The following is a 21,428-nucleotide window of genomic DNA, read 5'->3' as shown; positions in this document are numbered from 1 at the left end:
GAGGGAGGGAGGGGGCCCCGTGGTGGGAGTCAGGCAGCCCGCCTCCAGGCCTCCTCCTTGGGGGGCCTCTCTTCCTCCACCTTCTCCTCCTCGCGCCCAGCAGGTGAGCCTGTGTGTGTGTATGGGGGGGGAGAGATCCAAGTCTTGACGAGGGAGGGGGGGCCTCCAAGGCGAGCGCGCCAGGGAGGGAGGGGGTCCGCCTGACTTCCCGAGTGATTGGCAGGCGGGGCGGGGCTGGGCGCCTCCCCCCCTCCCTCCCTCCTTCCTTCCGCGTGGCTGCTTGGGTGAGAAAAGCAAAGGAAGGAAGGAAGGAGGCGATGCTGGGGTAGACGCCCACTCGGCCTTCCCTGTCAAAGCCGAGCAGGCGGGGCGGATCTGAGGATGAGGAGGAGGAGGAGGCCTGGCGGGGGCGGGTGGGGGAGTCGTGGGGGGGGGGGGGGCCTTGCATTCTGGGAGTGGCAGGACAACCAAGCCAGGCCCTTCCTTCCCTCTCTCTCAACATGAGGAAGAACTTCCTGACTGGGAGAGCTGTTCAGCAGTGGAACTCTCTGCCTGCCCCGGAGGGAGTGTGGTGGAGGAGGCTCCTTCTTTGGAAGCTTTGAAACAGAGGCTGGGTGGCCATCTCTCGGGGGTGCTTTGAATGCAATATTCCTGCTTCTGGGCAGAATGGGGTTGGACTGGATGGCCCATGAGGTCTCTTCCAACTCTAGGATTCTATTATTATTATTATTATTATTATTATTATTATTATTAAACAGAGGCTGGGTGGCCATCTGTCAGGGGTGATTTGAATGCAATATTCCTGCTTCTTGCCAGAATGGGGTTGGACTGGATGGTGGTCCAGGAGGTCTCTTCCCACTCTAGGATTCTAGGGAGGGCTGAAGTAGGCCCAAGCCTGGTCTAAAGGCAGGCCACAGACAGAGAGATGCAGAGGCCCCCCTCCTCCAAGGCAAAACTTCCTGTGCGAGCTGTTCAGCAGTGGAACTCTCTGCCCCTTGTGGAGTGTGGTGGAGGCTTTGAAACAGAGGCTGGGTGGCCATCTGTCGGGGGTGCTTTGAATGCAATATTCCTGCTTCTTGGCAGAATGGGGCTGGACTGGAGGATGGCCCAGGAGGTGTCTCTTCCCACTCTTTGATCCTAGGATTCTATGAAAGCATAAACAACACTTACAGAAGTCAAAAGGAGGTCTCTTCCAACTTTTTGATTCTAGGATTCTCCCTCTCCCGCCACCATTTCTCTGCATGCGGGTGAACTACAACTCCCTAAAATCAAGGCCACTTCCCTCCCAAACCCCTCCAGTATGCCCAGTTGGTCAGGAGGGTTCTCTGTGCCCAGTTTAAGGCCAGTCCATTGGTGGGGAGGGGGACAGGTCACGGTTTCTCTGGGTGTGGGTGAACTTCAACTCCCAAAATGAATGGCAATTCCCCCCAAATCCCTCCAATATATTCCGTTGGCCATCAGGGGTCCACCATGCCCCAAGTCAGTCACATGTGGGGGGTTTGCAGTCTGTTGGGTGGACTGGATGATGGCCCACCAGGTCTCCCAACTCTTTGATTCTAGGATTCTCCCTCTCTGGATGCGGGGGAACTACAACTCCCAAAAATCAAGGTCACTTCCCCGCAAACCCCTCCAGTAGACTCAGTTGGCCAAGGGGTTCTCTGTGCTCACTAAGTCCAGTCCATTGGTGTGGGGAGGGGGCAGGTCCCAGTTTCTCTGAGTGCGGGTGAATGGCAATTTGTTTGTCTATTTGTTTGTTTGTTTGTTTATGGACGCCATGTCTGTGCCGCCCTTCTCACCCGGAAGGGGACTCACAGCGGCTTACGAGTAAAGAGTAAATACAATATATTACATTATTACCCTAGCACAATACTACTATTATATATTACATTGTACTATAACATTATACTGTAGTAGTATTAGTAATATTACATTTAATATAAAATAAATAATTATAATATCGTATTATTCTTAGCAGTACTACACTGTATTAAAAAGGTAAAGGTTTCCCCCTGACATTAAATCCAGTCATGTCCAACTCTGGGACTCTGGCGCTCATCTCCATTTCTAAGCCGAAGAACTGGCGTTGTCCATAGACACCTCCAAGGTCAGGTGGCCATTGGCATGACTGCATGGACCGCCCTTACCTTCCCGCCGGAGCGGTACCTATTGATCTACTCACATTTGCATGTTTTCGAACTCCTAGGTTGGCTGAAGCTGGGGCTGACAGTGGAAGCTCATGGCACTCCCCAGAATTGAACCTGCGACCTTTCAGTCAACAAGCTCAGCAGCTCAGTGCTTTAACCACTGCGCCACTGGGGGCTCCAGTATATTGTATTACATTTTAATATTATCAATATTATATGTATATGCAATATATTATATTATATTATGAGCACAGTGCGGGAGACAAGATGGAACGGCCTTCCTGGCCCCTCTCTTCACTCTAATCTCAGAGCAGCAGTTGGTGCTGGGGGGGGGGGCCAACTAGTGGCATTGGAAGCAATTCCCCCCACTGGCTACAGGTGAACTACACCTCCCAGAATGCAAGCTCACCTCCCCCCCCACCCCAGTATGTTCAGTTGGTCATGGGTTTCTCTGTGCCAAGTTTGTTCTTAGTCCATTGTCAGGGGAGGGGGGCAGTTACCGTTTCTTTGAATGCACGGGAACTATAGCTCCCAGAAATCAAGGTGAGTTCCCTCCCAAACCCCTCCAGTATGCTCAGTTGGTCATGAGGGTTCTGTGTGCCCAGTTTAAATCCAGTCCATTGCTGGGGGAAGGGGCACTCACAGTTTCCCTGGGTACAGGTGAACTGCAACTCCCAAAATGAATGGCAGCCGCCTCTATGCAGATGACACACAACTCTACTACTCATTTCCACCCAATTCCAAGGAGGCCTCTTGGGTGCTGGACGGATGCCTGGCCGCTGTGTCTATCTGGATGAGGAGGATCATAGAATCATAGAATCATAGAGTTGGAAGAGACCTCATGGGCCATCCAGTCCAACCCCCTGCCAAGAAGCAGGAATATTGCATTCAAATCACCCCTGACAAATGGCCATCCAGCCTCTGCTTAAAAGCTTCCAAAGAAGGAGCCTCCACCACACTCCGGGGCAGAGAGTTCCACTGCTGAACGGCTCTCACAGTCAGGAAGTTCTTCCTAATGTTCAGATGGAATCTCCTCTCTTGTAGTTTGAAGCCATTGTTCCGCGTCCTAGTCTCCAAGGAAGCAGAAAACAAGCTTGCTCCCTCCTCCCTGTGGCTTCCTCTCACATATTTATACAAGGAACAAGCTGAAGATCAATCCCGACAAGACAGGTCCTTCTGGTCGATCGCAAACTTGACTGGAATATAGGGTTGCAACCTGTGTTGGACGGGGTTACACTCCCCCTGAAGCCACAGGTCTGCAGTTTGGGAGTCCTCCTGGACTCATTGCTTACGCTTGAGGCTCAGGCATCGGCGGTGTCTGGGAGGGCTTTCGCACAATTAAGACTCGTGCGCCAACTGCAACTGTACCTCGCGAAGGCTGATCTGGCCGGAGTGGTCCATTCCTTGGTCAACTCTACGGTGGATTACTGTAATGCGCTCTACATGGGGCTGCCTTTGAAAACGGCTCGGAATTTCCAACTTGTCCAACGAGCAGCGGCCAGGATGTTAACTGGTGCTCCCTACAGAGAGAGGTCAACCCTCCTGTTCAAGGAGCTCCACTGGCTGCCGTTTATCTTCCGAGCCCAACTTAAGGTGCAGGTGCTTACCTACAAAGACCTGAACGGTTTGGGTCCAGCCTACTTGCGTGATCGCATCTCTGTCTACGAACCCACACGCTCTCTTCGTTCCTCTGGAGAGGCCCTGCTCGTGATCCCACCTGCGTCGCAAGCACGTTTGGTGGGGACACGAGACAGGGCCTTTTCCGTGGTGGCCCCCTGACTCTGGACCACCCTCCCCAAAGATCTTAGACAGGCCCCTACATTGGCAGTCTTCAGAAAGAACTTGAAGACCTGGCTGTTCCAATGTGCCTTCCCAGATTAGGAAACCTCCAATACCAAGTCCCAGAAGCACTTTACTAGAACTAAGATTGCTGCACACTGCACTTGCCCATAAGCCTCATTTCCACCGGTCACATCAGCACTTTCAACTCTTGTACCCTTACTCTGGCCCAGCCCAGTTTTATTGTGTCTTAGTGGATTGTTCATTACTTGTTCTTTTAGATTGTTTTAATTGTTTTTAATTTGCCTAGGTTTTGTATTGTTGTATTGTGTGTTGAGGCCTTGGCCTTTGTAAGCCGCATCGAGTCCTGTGGGAGATTCTAGCGGGGTACAAATAAAGTTTAATGATAATAATAATTCCCCCCAAATCCCTCCATTATATTCATTTGGTCATCGGGGTCTATTCCTCAAGTCAGTCACATGTGGGGGTCACACCCGTCTGTTGATAAGGGTGAAAGTACTGTAAATCCTATCATCCGTGTTCCACCCTCCCCCAAGGCTCAACTAGATGTAAAGTGGGTCATTGGGGGCCTGAGTCCGGGTCCATCAGTGGTGGGGTTTGCAGTGGTCCCTGGTTGACGTAGTCTGCAGTGCCTCTCATGTTCCTTGACATGTGTTTGGGCAATTCTGCTGCATTTGGTGGTCCCTCTGTAGACTTGTCCACAGCTGCATGGTATAAGGTGAGAGGGTCCCTCTTGTCCTTTGCTGAGTGGAGCACTGGTTGGATTTCCTTGGTGGGTCTGTAGATAGTTTGTATGTTGTGTTTCCTCATCAGTTTCCCTCTGCCGGCAGTGGTTCACTTGATGTCTGGCAAGACCCTTTTTCCTCTGGGTGGATCTTGGTCTTGACTCTCTTGGCTTGTTCTTGGTCTAGCAGCTCTTCTGATGCCTCTGGTGGTCTCCATTGGCCTGCAAAGCCAGTTGAGGTTCTTCCGTTCCCCTTGGAGGAGGAGGGCTTCGCAGATTCTTCTTTCACGCTCTGCCTGGGCTTTCACTGTGCTTCTTTTTTTGACTTGGGTGATGGTTGGAGCTTTGATGTCCGTATCTATCTGTGTGTGTAGGTTCTCTGTAAACTCTATGACCCAATTGTTGATCTGGTTTGTGGATGACTGGGACATCTAGAGATGGCAGTTTTCCTTCATTTTCTTTTTCCTTGGTGAATTGGATGTTTGAGCGGATGCTGTTCAGGAGGTTCAGGAATGTGTTGAGTTCTTCTCCTCCGTGGCTCCAAATGGTGAAGGAGTCATCTACATATTTGGGCTTTTTGTTGCTGTTTCCAGGGCCTGTTTTTCAAAGTGTTCCATGTAGAAGTTGGCAATAACGGGGCTGAGAGGGCTCCCTCCCCATGGCTACTCCCTCTTTCTGCTCATAGAAATCACTGTCCTCCTGGAAGGAGCTTGTGGTGAGGCAATGGTGGAAGAGGGCTGTGATGTCTTCTGGTGGTGTCTGCTGCCGGGACTTTGGTAAATAGAGACACCACATCAAAGCTGATCAGCTTGTCATTGGTGTTGAGCTTGAGGCTGCTGGTTTTTTCTATGAAGTGGGCTGAGTCCTTGATGTTGTGCGTAGTAAGCCCAATACGGGTTTGTAGCTGTGCAGCCAGAAATTTCGCCAAGTCGTTTCCAGGGGATCCAATGGCACTCACGATGGATCTGAGTGGGGTGGTGTCCTTATGGATGTTTGGGAGTCCATAAAGCTTCCGTTTTGCATAGTTGTTGACGTATGTTGAAGTGGAGTGAGGAGTTCTTGATCAGAGTGTTAGTTTTTCTGGATCTTTTGGTGGTTGGGTCCCTTTTTTAGTTCATTGTATATTGTGGGATCCAGGAGTTGTCTGATCCTCGCTTTGTATTGTTCTCTTTCCATGATGACTGTGGCATTCCCCTTGTCCGCTGGGAGAATGATGATGTCTGGATCTGAGTTGAGGTCTTTGATGGCTTGACCTTCTCTCCTTGTGATGTTGCTGGGGCCTCTGTTGAAAAGCCTCCAAGGAAGGAGCTTCCACTGGAATCCGAAGGAGGGAGAGAGTTCCACTGCTGAACAGGTCTCCTGATGGCCAGGAAGTTCTTCCTCATGTTCAGGTGGCATCTCCTTTCTTTCCTGTCACTTCATCCCATGGCTCCATTGAGTCCTCGTCTCCAGGGCAGCAGAAAGGAAGCCCCTTCCCTCTTCCTTAGGAAACCCTTTCATGTATTTGTACATGGCTTCCATGTCTCCTCCTCTCAACCTTCTCTTCTGAGGTAGCAATACTCTCCCGTGACTATTTTACCATCAAAATTACCCCAACTCCAAAGATAGCCGGTATTGAGTGTGTTGGTGCGGTTCTGGCTAGCAGGGAATCTTTAGCCATTCTTGTAGTATACCGTGCACCTGGGTCTCCGGGAGAGAGTCTGCTTAATTTATTAGATCTTGTGGCGGACTGGGTCCTGAGGTTCCCCAGACTTATTGTTCTGGGTAACTTCAATGTTACCCAGAACACCGTCAACTTCGTCAATAACCAAGGATCTAGTACCAACCTTGGAAGCTCTGGGGCTCTCATTAACTAAGACTCGCCCCTCACATCGGGCCGGCCACACTTTAGACCTGATTTTCACTATTGGGGTGCGAACATCCCTATCTGCAGTAATTGACGTCCCTTGGTCCGACCACGCTGCCCTGAAGGCCCAGGTTGAGATCCCATCTCCTCCTCCCCCAGTTGTTAAATCAATCCTTGCTCGGCCTGGGAGACTCATGGAACCTGCTAGGTTTTTGAATGCCCTTAAGGGCCTGGGAACTGTGTGTGTCACTCTCAATGAGCAAGTCAACAACTGGAATGCCAGTCTGTTGTCTGCCTTGGATGAGATTGCTCCCAAACGTCATCTTCGCCCTCGCCGGAATCACTCCCCTTGGTATACTAATGAGCTACGGCTGATGAAGCAAGCACGAAAGCGGCTAGAACAATGGTGCCGGAAACCCGATGAGGTGCCAATGTTCACTTTTAAGACTTTTCGCAAGTCCTATGAGTCAGCCGTCAAGGACGCAAAAAAATCATATAATTCCTCCTTAATAGCCTCTGCCAGATCGCGCCCAGCACAGTTGTTCAAAATTGTTCGTGCTTTGATGAGTCCGGCTCCCCCAGTCCAGAACCCAGAAAGCATGGCTCCTAAAGCTGCGGCATTCCAGAATTTTTTTACTGACAAAATCACTTTGCTCCGGCAGGAACTGTCCCCTACGCCCGACACTTTGAGTGAGCTGGAGACTCCGTGGCCGCTTAGTGGGCCTATTTTCGATCGATACATCCCGCTAGATGCGGAAGATGTCACCAGAATCCTGGCTGCTGCAAAGCCAACCCCCTGTTCCCTTGATCCGTGCCCCTCTTGGCTGGTTAAGAGCTGCCTGGAAGGACTATTCGATCCTTTGAGCAATATAATCAATGGCTCTCTTGAACAAGGGGTTTTCCCGGATAACCTAAAAGAGGCAAGGGTCCGTTCCTTGTTGAAGAAGCCCAACCTGGACCCTATGACCCTTGCCAATTACCGTCCCGTCTCTAATCTTCCATTCTTAGGTAAGGTGATAGAGCGGGCTGTATTGGGACAATTGTAGCAATTTTTGGATGACACAGCCAGCCTGGACCCTTTCCAGTCAGGCTTTCGCCCGGGTCATGGGACGGAGACGGTCCTGGTTGCTATTACAGATGAACTTCGTCGCCAGTCTGATAGCGGCGGATCGGCGCTTCTGGTACTTCTCGATCTTACCGCAGCGGTCGACACCGTTGATTACGATTTAATGATCCACCGTCTCGCCATGTCCGGAGTTCGCGGTCAGGCCCTCAATTGGTTCAATTCATTCCTCCAAAATCGGAGTCAGTGCGTGGAATATATGGACCAAGTCCCCGAAAGTTCCCCCCCCCCCCCCAATGCGGGGTACCCCAAGGTGCAATTCTGTCCCCTCTTCTTTTCAACATCTACGTTAGACCCCTTATTTATTTATTTATTTATTTATTTCTGTTACTTATACCCCGCCCTTCTCACCCCCGAGGGGGGACTCAGGGCGGCTTACAAAAAAGGCAGAAATTCGATGCCCATATCAAATACATACATATATAAACAATTAAAATAATTAAACAATTAACAGATTAAAACATCAGAATAAACACAAGGGACAATAGTAACAGTCTCATGGTCAGTGTTTCGAGTTCCATAGGTCCATTACGTTTCGTCATTATTTGCCCATCATTGTGGTCTTTCTTCTAGCTGCCAGAGTTTCCAAACGCCTGGTCCCACATCCAGGTTTTCAGCTTTTTCCTGAATGAGAGAAGGGAAGCCGATGATCTAATCTCCCCGGGGAGTGAGTTCCACAGGTGGGGGGCCACTACCGAGAAGGCCCTGCTCCTCGTCCCCGCCAATCTCACTTGTGATAAAGGCGGGGTCGAGAGCAGGGCCTCCCCAGAAGATCTTAGGCTCCGAGGTGGGACATAGAGGGAGATCCGTTCGGACAGATACACTGGGCCGGAACCGTATAGGGCTTTATAGGTCAAAACCAGCACCTTGAATTGTGCTCGGAATTGAATCGGCAGCCAGTGGAGCTGGCATAACAGGGGGGTGGTATGCTCCCTGTATGCCGCTCCGGTGAGCAATCTGGCTGCCTCCCGCTGGACTAGTTGGAGTTTCCGAGCAGTCTTCAAGGGCAACCCCACGTAGAGTGCGTTGCAGTAATCCAGTCGGGATGTGACAAGAGCATGGACCACCGTGGCCAGATCCGACTTCCCAAGGTACGGGCGCAACTGGCGCACAAGTTTTAGTTGTGCAAAAGCTCTCCCGGCCACCGCTGAGACCTGAGGATCCAGGCTCAGCGATGAGTCCAGGATCACTCCCAAGCTTGCCAGTTTGGTTCGGAGATTCGGCCTGGACTGCTATCAATATGCGGACGACACCCAACTCCTGTTGCGCTTGGAGCCTGGAGTAACGTCAATACCTGACAATTTCACCTTATGCCTGGAGGCTTTGTCGAACTGGCTACGTGCTAGCAGACTGAAGGTGAATCCGGCGAAGACTGAGATCCTGTGGCATGGCTGCCCGATAGGTCCAACCCATCCGTTACCTGCCTTTGATGGCGCTGCTCTATCTCCATCGCCTACCGTTAAGAGCTTGGGTGTCGTTTTGGATTTGCAGCTGACGATGGAGGCTCAGGCGCTGCTGCCAGCAAACAGGCCTTTTTCCATCTACGACAAGCGAGGCAACTGGCACCTTACCTGTCGGATGAGGCTCTGGCAACAGTCATCCATGCCACAGTCACATCTAGGCTGGACTATTGTAATGCCTTGTATGTTGGCCTTCCTATTTCTACGACCCGAAAGCTCCGTATTGTCCTGAATGCTGCAGCCAGGTTACTCACAAAAACGCCCATGAAATGCCATATAACACCAGTGCTGCGGCATCTACACTGGCTCCCAATTGAGTATCGTGGTTTGTATAAGATGCTGGTCCTGACATTGTATCTTAGAGACCGTCTCTCCTTCTACCATCATCGGAGGTTGCCACGACCATCCCAATGCAATCTGCTCTATATACCAAGTCCTAGGGAAGTGCACTTGGAAAGCACCAGGCGCAGATGGGCCTTCTCTGTTTCTGCCCCTGCCTTGTGGAATTCCTTGCCTCCCCATTTGAGAACCATGCGCGACTTGGGGTGTTTTGTCCTGGCGCTTAAGACCTGGCTTTTTACTGGAGCATTTGACTCATGTTAATTTTAATATTTGTATGTATGTGTTTTATCCTGTGTAATTTCTGCAGTGTAAATTGCCTGGAGCATCTTGGATGGAGGGCGATTAATAAGTAATTAAAGATGATGATGACGATGATGATGATATGAGGTTAAACAGCTCTTTAGATGCTCCTCATAGGGATGGTTCATGGTCTCCAGAGCTTTGATGCTTTGAGTCTCCCTCTTCCTCTGTTCACCTACCAGCTTAGAGTCAATCTCTCTTTTGAACTGTGGGGCCCAGAACTGGACCCAGTGTGATTCCAGGTGACGAGGTCTGACCGAAGCAGAAGAGAGAGGCGCCCGGACTTCCCTCCATCCGGACACTCCTTGTGATGCAGCCCAAACCCCACTGGCTCTTTTGGCTGCTGCATCCCACTGTTGGCTCACGTTCACCCTGTTGGCCACGAAGACTCCAAAATCCCTTCCACATTTAGACTCCTAAATTGAAATGGCATTTATTGATTTTTATTTATTTCATGTCATTTCTACCCGGCCCTTCTCCCCACAAAGGGGACTCAGGGCGTCCTCACGTAACGGAAAGGCATATCCCTCGGAATCCTGGGAATGCGAGGAATGAGGACAACTTCACCTTAGGAAGGTCCTGTGTCCTAGTCTGGTTCAATGGGAGGGAAAGGGAGGAGAAAGGGCAGGCTTCTAATATATGTGATTTCACAGTACTTGTGGGTATACAATATGTACTGTTATTCCTTTGTCTGTGCAGATTTAGAGATGTTTACTTATTGTGTCAGGTGCGAACCAAACAGTTGTATTGCATTAAAAACAAACAAAACACAAAGTTTGCAAGCTTGGTAGTTGATTAAATGTGCTTTGACCAGTCTCTGGCCACTTGGAGTGCCTCTGGTGTTGCTGCAAGAAGGTCCTCCATCGTGCATGTGGCAGGGCTCAGGTTGCATTGCAGTAGGTGGTCAGTGGTTTGCTCTTCTCCACACTCGCATGTCGTGGATTCCACTTTGTAGTCCCATTTCTTAAGATTGGCTCTGCATCTCATGGTGCCAGAGCGCAGTCTGTTCAGTGCCTTCCAAGTCACCCAGTCCTCTGTGTGCCCAGGGGGGAGTCTCTCATTTGGTATCAGCCATTGGTTGAGGTTCTGGGTTTGAGCCTGCCACTTTTGGACTCTCACTTGCTGAGGTGTTCCAGTAAGTGTCTCTGTAGATCTTAGAAAACTATTTCTTGATTTAAGTTGTTGACGTGCTGGCTGATACCCAAACATGGGGTGGGCCGGAGATGTCACCGCCTTGGTCCTTTCACTGTCAGCTGCTACACCGGCTAAACAGTGTAATTTCTCCAGTGTAGGGTGTAGGGCGCAGGCACCCCATAATGATGCAGCAGATTTAGAGATGGTCTGGTTTGTTGTCTCTAGAACACGCAACATATAATTGTCCATATGAGAAGCAATCCCATGTCAAGATGTAAACCTCAGAATTCTAAAGATTGCCCGTCAGCATGAATATAGATAGATCGATGGATGGATATGGATCCTTTTCTCTCTCTGCCCTCCCTTTGGGGAGATTGACAGGAGGTGTGGCTTCCTGGTAGGCCACACCCATATTATTTTCCTTAAGGGAGTGACCTCAATGCCCCCTGCTCCCTATTATTGTTGTTGTTGTTTGTTGTTGTGAGTGAGGGAGTGGGGCTCCAAAGACACCTCCCTCCCTAAACCCACGTCTTGATGAACGGCAGCTAAATTCGCGAGCTCCTGAAGGAGGAAAATATAATGAGCTAAAACTCCAAAATACGACAGGATCACAGTGAGTAATCAACGTCTTCAGATGAACTGAGAAAAGCAGAACAAGGGAGCATTAATGAACTGATAAAAAGTGAGAGTTAAAAGCTAATAATAGCTACTTTCACTTTTATACCTCTCTGCTCAGATCTCTCCCGGCACGCAATTATAAGAAAACAAGTCATGATTAATATCTGTTAGAAGAGAAATCGGAAAGATAAAGAATGTGGCCAATACAGCTTTGTCACAGCAAAAATTATTATAGCTAAATCGGGAGGGAGAAAGAGAACTATTTAAGAGGAAATTGGAAAGAAAATTACTTACTTACGTAGGCGATCCCTTGTTGTCTGAGTAAGATTGTCCTCCAAATTTGGTGTCCTAGCGGTGGGTCCGTAGGTGACATGAGCCCTATTCTTGACCCGCATCTTCTCCCGCAGTGAGAGCATTGGTTTCCAGAGCGAAGGCGTTCCCGGCCAGGGTTGGCTTGACGTGTCTTCCTCTTGGCACGTTTCTCTCTTTTGCCCTCTTATTTGTTTGTGCCTCTTCAAATTCTACAGTACTCGTGGTCACAGCCGACCTCCAGCTGGAGTGCTCAAGGGCCAGGGCTTCCCAATTCTCGGTGTCTGTGCCACAGTTTTTAAGGCTGGCTTTGAGCCCATCTTTAAATCTCTTTTCCTGTCCTCCAACATTACATTTTCCGTTCTTGAGTTCAGAGTAGAGCAACTGCTTTGGGAGACGGTGCGCGGGCATCTCTGCTTCTTTCAGTCCAGCGGAGGTGTTGGCAGAGGAGGGTAATGGCTTTATAGACAAGCACCTTGGTCTCCATATGGATGTCCCAGTCCTCAAACACTCTCTGCTTTAATGGGAAAAATGCTGCACTCGCGGAGCTCAGGAGGTGTTGTATTTCAGTAGTCTCAGTGTTGACTTTTGTGGAGAGGTGGCTGCCGAGGGAGCGGGAATGGTCCACATCTTCTAATGTTACACCATTAATTAATAGATGATATACAAATGGCCAAACTGTCTAAGAGACTTTGAGGTAAAAATGATGATGATTTTGTAAACAAATGGCGGCTGGTCTTTGCCTATCTTGGAAAGAAGGCAGAAGTTGGCCTTAAGGATGCTGCAAGAGGAACTATGTGAGGAACTTGTATGGGAAGGTAGTACGTCCAAGGTGGTGGGTTCGCGGGTGCAGGGATGGAGGGGCGGCATTGGCTCCTGTGTTGGTTTCTGTCTCTGTATGTTGTGTGCTCTGTTTGTAAACGTATATCTCTGGGTTTTTCATTATTTAACTAATACACTAGAATTTTTATAAAGCAGAAGCTCATTTTGTGACCCTTCCAACAAGCCTCAATGTGAGTTTGAATTGGACAGGTGGGGAGGCCGGGTCTTGGTTGGCTGCAGGATTCCTTTGGGAACAGACGGGGAATTTGGGGGCAGTCGGCCTCTGATTTGGGATGCTCAGGAAGGAGATCTGGAAGCCATCGTGGGATGGTAAGCAGCCCAGCACTCTTTGTGTCCCTCAGCATTGAGCACACTGTTTCTCAACCTTCCTAATGCCGCGACCCCTTCATACAGTTCCTCGTGTTGTGCTGACACCAAACCATACAATGATTTACGCTGCTCCTTCACGGCTACTTCACAACTTTAATTCCGCTACTGTTATGAATCGTAGTGTAAATATCTGATATGCAAGACGTGTTTTCATTCACTGGACCAAATTTGGACCAAATACTCGATACGCCCATTTTTTATTTATTTATTAGGCAATGCCTTGTAGCTCAAGGATGAGGGTCTTCCAGATGTGGTGTCTTGGAGGTGGGTCTGCAGATGGCTGTGGAGCCCTAGTCTTGACCCACATGTTCTCCCGCATTGAGGACATCGGTTTCCAGGTGGCAATGAACTTCACTGCCCAAATTTGAATACCGGTGGGGTTGGGGGTCTGTTTTGGAATTCTGGAAGTTGTAGTTCACAAACACCAAAAAGGAAGAGAAGGACAGTCAGAAAGATCTTCAAAAGGCTTCTTAAGACCATCAGAAATATGTGTTTTACAATGGTCTTTGGTGACCCCTCTGAAAGTCCCCTTGCTGCCCCCCCCCCAAGGGTCCCGCCCCCTAGGTTGGGAAACGCTGCCTTATACGGACCTGCTTGGGCACTGAGATCTTCAGGAGAGGCCCTTCACTTGGTCCCACCTCCATCTCAAGCTTGGTTGCTGGGAATGAGAGAGAGGGCCTTCTCAGTGTCTGCCCCTTGACTCTGGAACTCCCTCCTCAAGGAAGCCAAAATGGCCCCCTCCTTGCTGTTGTCCTTACTGCATGAGGCTAAAACCTTTTTATTCAGACAGGCTTTTAAAGAAGAAGATTTTAACGATCAGTTCAGGGGGTGTTGTGGTTTTTAACCTTGGGTATGTTTTAATGGTTTTGATCTGGGAATGTTTAAATACCGTTTATATTTAATTCTGTTTTAATGTCTGCATATTTTTATGTTTAAATTGTATGCTGATGTTTTATGTTCAGCTGCTTTCAGTATCCATGAGGGGAGATAAAGCAGGCTATAAGTCAATATAATTTTATTTATTTCGTATAAAAAGCATTGCATAAATTAGTATAAAACCGATAAAAATAGAGGAGCGCAGGTGGCTAAATATCTTTTGACCAAAAACGGGCAACAGCATTGTCTGTAGCCTCCAACAATTCACAGTGGATACAGATGCGGAGTTGTCTGTTCTGCTCCACAGTCACATAAAGTGTGGGATTCTTTTAGGTTGTGCCATTTTGCCAGGATGTCTTTGATCTGCCCACTCCACTTCTGAGTCTGTTCAGGGACTTCCAATTTGCCTGTTCTTGGTTTGCCCCTCGAGAAAGACCCTCCCACGTGGGGGGCCATCCAGTTGGGGTTTCCTGGTCTAGCTGCCCAGAGGGAAGCTCTTGCTGTTGCTGGGGGGACGCCAAGAGGAGTGGCAGTTCTCATAAAGCTTTTCCTTGATTTGAGTCTACCGGGAGGAGGCTGGCAGCCATGTAGTGGATGGCTTTCACAATCAATATAATAATAATAACAACCTTTCACTTCTTTCTTAACCAGGTAAATGAGGATTCCATGCAGCTACCTCTTAGATGCACTAAAGAACCAATAATATAAGAAGACATATAAGAAGAAATCCTCTCAAGATGATGATCTTGCAGAATTCTTGACCTCACAGATAAGAAAGGAAAATATGAAGAGTCAAGTATCCAGATAACAATTACACAGCCATATCACTCTTGACATGGAGGAGAGAGCATTTGAGTGTCTGGAGTGTGGAACGAGTTTCACTTGGAGGGATGATCTGCAGCAGCATGAAAGAACTTCTACTGGAGAGAATCCCTACAAATGCCTGGAATGTGGAAAGAGCTTCCCTCTAAGTTCAGGTCTACATTTGAATCAAAAAACTCACACTGGGAAGGAACCATACACATTCTTGGAGCTTGGGAAGAGCTTCACTCACAGTTCAAGTCTACGATTGCATCAAGGGACTCACACTGAGGAGAAACCCTATAAATGCTTGGAGTGTGGAATGAGCTTCACTGAGAATGGACTTCTATGTTCACATCAGAGGATTCACACTGGGGAGAAACCCTATAAATGCCTGGAGTGTGGGCAATGCTTCACTCAGAATGGAAATCTACGTACACATCAAAGGACTCACACTGGAGAGAAACCCTATAAATGCCTACAGTGTGGACAGAGCTTCACTCAGAGTGACAATCTACGTACGCATCAAAGGACTCACACTGGAGAGAAACCCTATAAATGCCTACAGTGTGGACAGAGCTTCACTCAGAGTGGAAGTCTACGTACACATCAAAGGACTCACACTGGGGAGAAACCCTATAAATGCCTGGAGTGTGGAAAGAGTTTCTCTAAGAGTGAAAATCTACGTAGACATCAAATGACTCACACTAGGGCGAAACCCTTTAAGTGCCTGGAGTGTGAAATGAGTTTTGCTTGGAGTGAAAATCTACATTCACATCAAAAGACTCACATTGGGGAGAAACCCTTTAAGTGCCTGGAGTGTGGAAAGAGCTTCACTCAGAGTGGAATTCTACGTAGACATCAAAGGACGCACACTGGGGAGAAACCCTTTAAGTGCTTGGAATGTGGAAAGAGCTTCACTGAGAATGGAAGTCTACGTATACATCAAAGGACTCACACTGGGGAGAAACCTTATAAATGCCTAGAGTGTAGACAGTCCTTCAGTAGCAGTGGACATCTACGTTCACATCAAAGGACTCACACTGGGGAGAAACCCTTTAAATGCCTGGTGTGTGGACAGAGCTTCACTCAGAATTCACATCTACGTTCACATCAAAGGACTCACACTGGGGAGAAACCCTTTAAATGCCTGGGGTGTGGACAGAGCTTCACTCAGAATTCACATCTACGTTTACATCAAAGGACTGGGGAGAAACCCTTTAAATGCCTGGAGTGTGGACAGAGCTTCACTCAGAATTCACATCTACGTTTACATCAAAGGACTCACACTGGGGAGAAACCCTTTAAATGCCTGGAGTGTGGAAAGAGTTTCGCTTCGAGTTCACATCTACATAGACATCAAAGAACTCACACTGGGGAGAAACGCTATAAATGCCTACAATGTGGACAGAGGTTCACTGACAATGGAGGCCTACGTAGACATGAAAGGACTCACACTGGGGAGAAACCCTATAAATGCCTGGAGTGTGGAAAGAGTTTTGCTCGGAGTTCAGTTCTACGTTCACATCAAAGGACTCACACTGGGGAGAAACCCTATAAATGCTTGGAGTGTGGACAGAGCTTCACTGAAAGTTCAAGTCTACGTACACATCAAAGGACTCACACTGGGGAGAAACCCTTTAAATGCCTGGAGTGTGGACAGAGCTTCACTCATAGTGGAAGTCTACGTACACATCACAGGACTCACACTGGGGAGGAACCCTATAAATGCCTGGAGTGTGGAAAGAGTTTCTCTAAGAGTGGAAATCTACGTAGACATCAAATGACTCACACTAGGGAGAAACCCTTTAAGTGCCTGGAGTGTGAAATGAGTTTCGCTTGGAGTGAAAATCTACATTCACATCAAAAGACTCACACTGGGGAAACCCTTTAAGTGCCTGGAGTGTGGAAAGAACTTCACTCAGAGTGGAATTCTACATAGACATCAAAGGATGCACACTGGGGAGAAACCCTTTAAGTGCCTGGAGTGTGGAAAGAACTTCACTCAGAGTGGAATTCTACGTAGACATCAAAGGACTCACACTGGGGAAAAACCCTTTAAGTGCCTGGAGTGTGGAAAGAGCTTCACTGAGAATGGAAGTCTATGTATACATCAAAGGACTCACACTGGGGAGAAACCTTATAAATGCCTAGAGTGTAGACAGTCCTTCAGTAGCAGTGGACATCTACGTTCACATCAAAGGACTCACACTGGGGAGAAACCATTTAAATGCCTGGGGTGTGGACAGAGCTTCACTCAGAATTCACATCTACGTTCACATCAAAGGACTCACACTGGGGAGAAACCCTTTAAATGCCTGGGGTGTGGACAGAGCTTCACTCAGAATTCACATCTACGTTCACATCAAAGGACTTACACTGGGGAGAAACCCTTTAAATGCCTGGAGTGTGGAAAGAGTTTCGCTTCGAGTTCACATCTACGTAGACATCAAAGAACTCACACTGGGGAGAAATGCTATAAATGCCTACAATGTGGACAGAGGTTAACTGACAATGGAGGCCTACGTAGACATGAAAGGACTCACACTGGGGAGAAACCCTATAAATGCCTGGAGTGTGGAAAGAGTTTTGCTCGGAGTTCAGTTCTACGTTCACATCAAAGGACTCACACTGGGGAGAAACCCTATAAATGCTTGGAGTGTGGACAGAGCTTCACTGAAAGTTCAAGTGTACGTAGACATCAAAGGACTCACATTGGGGGAAAATAATATATATACTATAATAACACAATAAAACCTTTTTTATAGACTCAGGGGACTCAGGGAGGTTTACACAAAAAAAAATTCAATGCCCTATGTGAATACAAGCATCTTAAAAATAAAACAAAATAATAACATAAACTTAAAACAAAAGAAAAATTAACTTCAGCATGTTGTTCATTCGTTCAGTCGTCTCCGACTCTTCGTGACCTCATGGACTAGTCCACGCCAGAGCTCCCTGTCGGCCATCACAACATCAGCATAAAAAAACAAAATATGAGTAATCCAATAACAACCTATTAAGAAGATAGAAATAGAGGAAGTTATTAAGAAATTAAAAGTAGGGAAAGCTCCAGGTTTGGATGGTCTAGGGACAGAATATTATAAAAGCTTCAGAGAAGTCTTAACTCCAAAATTATTAGAATTGTACGGGGTTAGTCAAAATGCATAGGCCAATAAGCCATTCAATTGAATGGCTTATTGGCCTATGCATTTTGACTAACCCTGTATAATGGAATAATGAAGGGAGATAAAATACCAGAATCGTGGAGATCATTAATAATATTAATACCTAAACCAGATAAAGACTTAACAGGCCCATGGTCATACAGGCCCATATCGTTAGTTAATCAGGATGCAAAGATATTGTCCGCGATAATAGCTAATAGAATGAATAAATGCATGTATAAGTATATAAAAGATCAGTGCGGGTTTGTAAAAGGAAGACAAATGTCAAATCTGATAGGGAGAGTATTAAAAAAATTATTTGGCTAAAGAGGGGAAGGAAAAAGTAGGGATATTATCATTAGATATTTTTAAGGCGTTTGACTGTGTGGAATGGGAGACATTAAGGGAAATCCTGAATAAATTTGGAATGGGAAATAGAATAAAAGGAATTTTAAAACAATTTTATTCAAGGAATTCAGCAGTGGTAACCATAAACGATGGAGTGACAAATGATATAAAAGTGATTAGAGGAACTAGACAAGGGTGCCCTTTGTCGCCGATACTATTTGCTATGGTGATAGAACTGTTTGCCAATGGCATAAGGAACGATAAGAATCTAGAAGGGTTAGGAAAAAAGGAGAAACAGAAGAGTTTATTCGCTGACGATACATTGTTATTTATAGAAAACAGTAGGGAAAATGGATAAAATAAAAGAACATTTGGAGATATTTGGGAAAACAACGGGCTTACAAGTTAATTGGAATAAGTCAGAAATGATGCTACTTAATTATACAAGGGAAGAAGAAAAAGATTTTATAGAACAGAGTAAAATGGGAATAAGAATTAAGAATAAATTAAAATATTTGGGAGTAATAATAACAAAAAGAGATGGAAGAAGTAAATGTAGTAACATTAAGGAAAGAGATTCAGAAAAAAATAATAGAGTATGAAGATATATGTCTATCCTGGTTTGGAAGAATAGCATTAGTAAAAATGAAAATACTTCCAAAGATAAACTTTATATTTAGGATGCTACCTCTTCAAATCACAGAAGAAGAACTAACTAGATGGCAACAAATGATTAATAAATATTGTAATTGAAGTAAAAGAAATAGATTAAACAGTTATGGTACAGATCGCAAAAAGAGGGCGGACTAGCGCTACCTAATATTAAAAAATATTATGAAGCAAGTAGATTAAGTCTGGTTATAGAAGGAATGGTTAAAAAAGAGGGAATAGATTGGCTTAGTAATGATTCAGAAAAAGTGGAAGATGAAATTTGGAATATATTTTTTTAAACAGTTTACTAGAAAAGAAATGAGGGAAATTAGAAACCCAATGTTGAGCAACATACTGGAAGTATGGAACAAATATAGGAGGAAGTTAATAAGGGAGGGATCAATTATAACCCCAATAGTGATGGAAAAGAAGTTTCCATTTTAAAAAAAATGGATAAAAAGGTAAGGGAAATAAATTTAGATAGGATAGGGGACTGGATGAAGGTGGGAATGAAGAAGGAAATGATGTTGGAAGAGTTTAAAGAAATAAAATTGTCATGGTTTCATTGTATACAATTAGAACAATGGTTTAAAAACTGGGGGAAAATAATAGAAATGGAAGCCAACCTACTCAATTTGAACAAATAATATAGAAGGGAAGGGCTGTAGAAGAACATGAAAACTTGAGAGGTATAATTAGCAAAATTTATAAGATATTAACGGAAATGAAGGAGGGAAAAATAAAAAAGAATACCCTTAAGGAGATTTGGGAAGAAGATTGAGGGATAAAAATAAGTGAAACAGAGTGGCAACAATTATGGGGACAAAGACATTAAAAAAATCTATCAATACGGGTTAAAGAAAATTATTACAAGTTAATATGGAAGTGGTATTTGACACCAGTAAGAATAGCATATATGAATAAAAATAACTCAATAAATTGTTGGAGAGGGTGTCAAGAACCAGGAACATATATACACATGTGGTGGCAATGTAAATATGTAAATAATTTTTGGGAGAAAGTATTTAGAGAAATAGAAACTATAATGAATATAGAACTAGATAAAAGCCCTAGTATAGCCTTACTATCAATATATAAAGATAAGCAATTGAAAAAGGAGGATAAAGAAGCGATAACAAACTTACTAACTATAGCAAGACTGCTTATAGCAAGGAATTGGAAAAAAGAAATGAATATACAAATAGAGGAGTGGTATAAAGAAGCATGGAAAATAGCAATAAATGATAAGCTGACATGTATATTAAAGGTTAAAAAAGGTATATGGAAACAAAGCGACTTTGATGCTGTATGGGGAAAATTTGTTGTAAATGGTCTAAAAAACAAGGAAGGAAAGTTACCGTCACAAGAAGAAATGAGATTTTGGACAGATGATATGTAAAAATTGTGGCTTGAGACGGGTGGAGGGGAGCACTGGGGTGAAAATAAAAAGGGGGGAAATGTTAAAGCAAAATAATAAAACAACATGTTAAGGAGTGTGCTGTACAAAATGTAACAATAACAACAAATGTATAACAAATGTAGCAATTGTGATAAATCAATAAAAATTATTATTAAAAAAACCCCAAAAATGTAATTATACTGATAACATAATTAACAATTGAGACATAGACCCTGAAAAAACGATCAAAATACCTAAAATGCTACCATGGTTGTTCTTTCTCATGTAGCATAGCAGCAGTGGAGTACAAATAAATTAGCCTATGCATGCCTGGAGTGTGGACAGAGCTTTGCCCTGAGTGGAGATCTACACACACATCCGAGGACTCGCACTGGGGAGAAACCCTATGCATGCCTGGAGTGTGGACAGAGCTTCAGTGAGCCTGGAAATCTACATATATACATCAAAGAATTCACATTGGGGAGAAACCTGATAAATGCCTAGAGAGTGGACAGAGCTTCACTCAGAATGGAAGTATACATACACTTCAAAGGATTCATGTTTGGGAGAAACTCTAGGCATGCCTGGAGTGTGCACAGAGCTTCAGCCGCAGAACAGGTCTAGGTTCACATCAGTGAACTCACCCTGGGGAGAAACCCTATGGCATGTGAAAGCTTCTCTGAGAGTTGAACTCTACATAGACATAGCATTCACATTGGAGAGAACAGTGGTATCTGGCCCCAGAGACACTCTCTAAGATGGGAGTTTTCCAAACTTTTCATGTTGCTGATACACATTTTCGACATACGTCATTTTGTGACATGATAATTCGGTTTAACTGGCATCCTGGAGGTTAAGATAAGGGTAAAGGTAAAGGTTTTCCCCTGATATTAAGTCCAGTCGTGTCATCTCCATTCCTAAGCTGAAGAGCTGGCGTGGTCCGTAGACATCTCCAAGGTCATGTGGCCAGCGTGACTGCATGGAGTGCCGTTACTTTCCCGCCAGAACGGTACCTATTGGTCTACTCACATTTGCATGTTTTCGAACTGCTAGGTTGGCAGAAGGTAGGGCTACCAGCCGGAGCTCTCCCTGCTCACCGGATCCAAACCTTCTCAGTGGTGCCCCCTTGACTCGAACCCACATCCCAAGGACATCAGACATGCCCCAACTTTGG

At 46.1% G+C, this 21,428-nt stretch overlaps 2 protein-coding genes across 2 annotated transcripts; both read left to right on the top strand.

Moving 5' to 3' along the window:
- LOC132772363 (zinc finger protein 160-like) lies at positions 1–16,583 on the top strand. The gene is made up of 2 exons (XM_067466352.1): positions 1–103; positions 14,540–16,583. The coding sequence occupies exon 2, from the start codon at positions 14,724–14,726 to the stop codon at positions 16,581–16,583; it is 1,860 nt and encodes a 619-aa protein (XP_067322453.1). The 5' UTR covers positions 1–103; positions 14,540–14,723.
- LOC137096687 (oocyte zinc finger protein XlCOF6-like) lies at positions 16,564–17,865 on the top strand. Its single transcript, XM_067466374.1, has one exon. It carries the CDS (start codon positions 16,642–16,644, stop codon positions 17,416–17,418), a length of 777 nt encoding a protein of 258 aa, XP_067322475.1. The 5' UTR covers positions 16,564–16,641; the 3' UTR covers positions 17,419–17,865.
- Positions 17,866–21,428: the final 3,563 nt, after the last annotated feature.

Source organism: Anolis sagrei, chromosome 3 (assembly GCF_037176765.1).
Source record: "Anolis sagrei isolate rAnoSag1 chromosome 3, rAnoSag1.mat, whole genome shotgun sequence".
Lineage (NCBI taxonomy): Eukaryota > Metazoa > Chordata > Lepidosauria > Squamata > Dactyloidae > Anolis > Anolis sagrei.
Note: the sequence above shows the minus strand (reverse complement) of the source record. Positions and strands in the feature narration are given on the sequence as shown.

Excerpts from the sequence above, each read along its gene's own strand:
- LOC132772363 (XM_067466352.1), top strand. The coding sequence starts at position 14,724 with ATGGAGGAGAGAGCATTTGAGTGTCTGGAGTGTGGAACGAGTTTCACT.
- LOC137096687 (XM_067466374.1), top strand. The coding sequence starts at position 16,642 with ATGCACACTGGGGAGAAACCCTTTAAGTGCCTGGAGTGTGGAAAGAAC.